Genomic DNA, 3,150 nt, shown 5'->3' on the forward strand with positions numbered 1-3,150 from the left:
GTAACTACAATCTTTATGACAATTTAACGTTACAATCACTGTTTACAACATTCATGACGTGTCATTGCCTTCATAACAATCAATTATGGCTTTTGCGTCCAATTAAAACTATTATTAAAGAACTAATGTTATACATCAACATTATAATTCAATCTTCTATAGCTCAAGTGAGCCAATGTACTTATGATTACATAGTGAATTATTTTAACTGATTTTTGTGTTTTTTTTTTCACTTTCTATAACTTTCTAAAAAAAACTCCAAAAAGTGTCTCACCTTTCTACTTATTATTTGTTTGTCTTTATATTGGATCTTCACCCAATTTAAGATGTATCATTGGGAATCTTTCAACACACATTAGAAGTAGTGCGCCATGAAAGTAAATACCCCAAAATTGTAAAAGAAAGAATTTAGAATCTAACAAATTCTGTCTAAAGTAACAGCCTACAATGGTACTTGATTTCCGCTCACGCTTTTCCTACTTTCCCCTCCATTAATGCTCCAATGCGCACACCACATTTAAATCACCTGCCACAGCAAGAGAAAGAGCACTGAAAGCTTCTCTCTAGCCTCGCTATAAGTAACAGAGCTATGAGCCCTCCTTTGTTCCCATCGAGGAGAAAACGAAGACGATGGAGAGAAGATTGAGAGTGAGCGAGTTGGCGCTGAGGCTGGCGGCGTTAGGTTTTGCAGTGACGGCGTCAGCTCTGGTTGGAGGTGACAGTCAAGTGAGGACGTTCTTTTCTATGGAGAAGAAGGCAAAGTTTACTGACATGAAGACTTTGCTGTAAGATTCATGAAACCCTAAAAGGGATGATTCAAAGTTCGCATCTTTGGTTAATATTCATGAGAAATGTGTGATTTTGGTTGCTTTTTTTGTCCTTCTTTATCAGGTTTTTGGTGGCTGCTAATGGGATAGCAGCTGGGTATAACTTGCTGCAGGTGGTGCGTTGCTTTGTGGGGATGATGAAGGGGAGTGTTTTGTTTGGGAAGGGCTTGGCTTTGGTTGTGTTTTCCTGTGATCAGGTGAAGAAAAATATGAAATATGTATATTTTTTTTGTTTAATATTTTAAATTTTCTTCAGCAATTTTCATTTATTGCGATTTTCATGAGTGCTTTCTTGGCCGTGAATTATAAATAAGACATTTATATGTCATCATCTAGGGGTGGAACTAACATTATTTTTTAGGGCGGGCAAAATCATCAAATGACTAACTTTTTGTAAGTCTGGGACTAACAAATATACATCTAGGGTGGCAAAATTACTAAATTGTCTGGGCTACATGAGATAAAAATATTAACTTTTTACTATGTATATAAAGAAATCTCAAATTAGGAGAAGAGTAATTGCCCATCCTAGACATAATCTGATTTCGCCTCTCATCAACATCATCATCATTATTGCTAATCTTATACCAATTATATTTGGTTGGCTTATAAATCTTCACTCTCCCCATTATTTTCTACTGGCGTTGCTTAAGGTGCTATAAAAATTGTTGATTATTGATGTTAAATTGATACAAAACTTTAGAACATTTTTTGTTATGTGCTGAAAAATAAACAAACTAGATAATGATTAAAACTTTGCATCTAAGAACTGTCAATTATTGTTACATCTACCAAGATGGAGGCTTAAAGGATGGAATATTAATCTCATGTTAATTGTAATTCTAGAAGATGTTGTGGAATTCAAGCAACTATGGATGTATTAGAACTAATCTCTGAAAAACATAAAATCTGTGTCTAATGACATCTTATTATGAGTTTTTTGTCCCTATTATTCATATTCTTCACAATATGATACAAAAGCATTTGGTCCTAACCCCCCAAGGTTGAGGTGATAGGAAAGATTGGGTTAAGTTAGCCGGGTTTGTTTGATCGATTAAGTTTGGGCTAGTGAAACTTGTTATTTTTCTCGAAGCTGCAAATCTTGTTCTTCAACTATGTCTTGGTTTTTCATCCAAAAATTTTACCCCCTTTAGTTAGTATTCGAAAAATTTAGTACACAATGGTGAATTATTCGTAATTTTGTTGGAAGAATTTGATGTACGAATGGTGACCAATTTTTTTTAACTGTATGAAATGTAAAATTTAAATCATTTAAGATTCTATTTGTATGTTGTACTTACTCATTTACTATGTGGACCTTACTATTTTCCTATTTTTGCTCATATTGTATTTAATGAATTAATGTAGCGTTGCAAATAAACATGTGCAATATTTCCTATTACATGCTTTCTTCTACTTTACATTAAAGTTCATTGTGTGGTTGATAAAGTGCAACTTTATAAATGATGAGATTACCAAACCTATTTTTGATACTAACAGCTAGCAAGCTCAACCAATTACAGCTGCTTGTGTTTTCTCAAGTAAGCTAACTCAACAAAAAAGTGAAAAACATTTTCTTGGATAGGGGAGGTGTATGTAAAAATTTAAGTTTAGGTGCAAGATATGTAAATACATAAGAATTGAATGATATGCATATATGTAAATCTTGCTAAAAAACATCCAAAAACCCCCAATACAAATGTGGATATATCTGAAACCTCAACATGATTAACTACGGAGTCTGCACCGAATATGCTTACCCAATTACTCAAAATGTTTCAAAATTGGAAGGTGATGGCTTACATGGCATTAGCGGCGATGGCGGCGGCGGTACAATCGGGGGTGATCGTAATGTTCGGCCAGCCGGAGTTTCAGTGGATGAAGATCTGCAACCTGTACAGAAGGTTTTGTATGCAGGCGGGGGAGGGATTGGCTTGTGCTTTTGTAGCTTGCTTGGCCATGATTATCATTTCCTGCATATCTGCGTTCAACTTTTTCAGGCTTTATGGGATTAGCAGAGGATTTAAGAACAGCAATGGAAGCTGGTAGTCTTTATGGCATTTTCTGAGTTGAGAGCCTGAGTTTATATTAGACTGTATAGTGGTTTTTTACTTGCGATAAATGTCTGTTTACTGTGGTATAATGAAGTCGACGAAGGCTGACTTAGCTTTAATTTTCGTGTTGACTTGTGAGCTTGGTAGGGATGATGATGTTGTATTGTGTATGGAAACAAAGTCGGAAGGATGGTTTATGGAGTTCAGATCACTTGTGCATTTTAGTACATATATATACCATTTTGTTATATTTTGAGGTGAAATGATAA

General features: G+C 34.9%; 1 protein-coding gene across 1 annotated transcript; it reads left to right on the forward strand.

Annotated features, from left to right (window-relative positions):
* Positions 1–527: 527 nt before the first annotated feature.
* On the forward strand, positions 528–3,150 carry LOC110031688 (CASP-like protein 2B1). Its single transcript, XM_020735025.1, has 3 exons — positions 528–785; positions 892–1,024; positions 2,619–3,150. The coding sequence occupies exons 1-3, from the start codon at positions 631–633 to the stop codon at positions 2,874–2,876; spliced, it is 546 nt and encodes a 181-aa protein (XP_020590684.1). The 5' UTR covers positions 528–630; the 3' UTR covers positions 2,877–3,150.

The sequence above is a fragment of the Phalaenopsis equestris genome, unplaced genomic scaffold, assembly GCF_001263595.1.
Source record: "Phalaenopsis equestris unplaced genomic scaffold, ASM126359v1 Scaffold000840, whole genome shotgun sequence".
Classification (NCBI taxonomy): domain Eukaryota; kingdom Viridiplantae; phylum Streptophyta; class Magnoliopsida; order Asparagales; family Orchidaceae; genus Phalaenopsis; species Phalaenopsis equestris.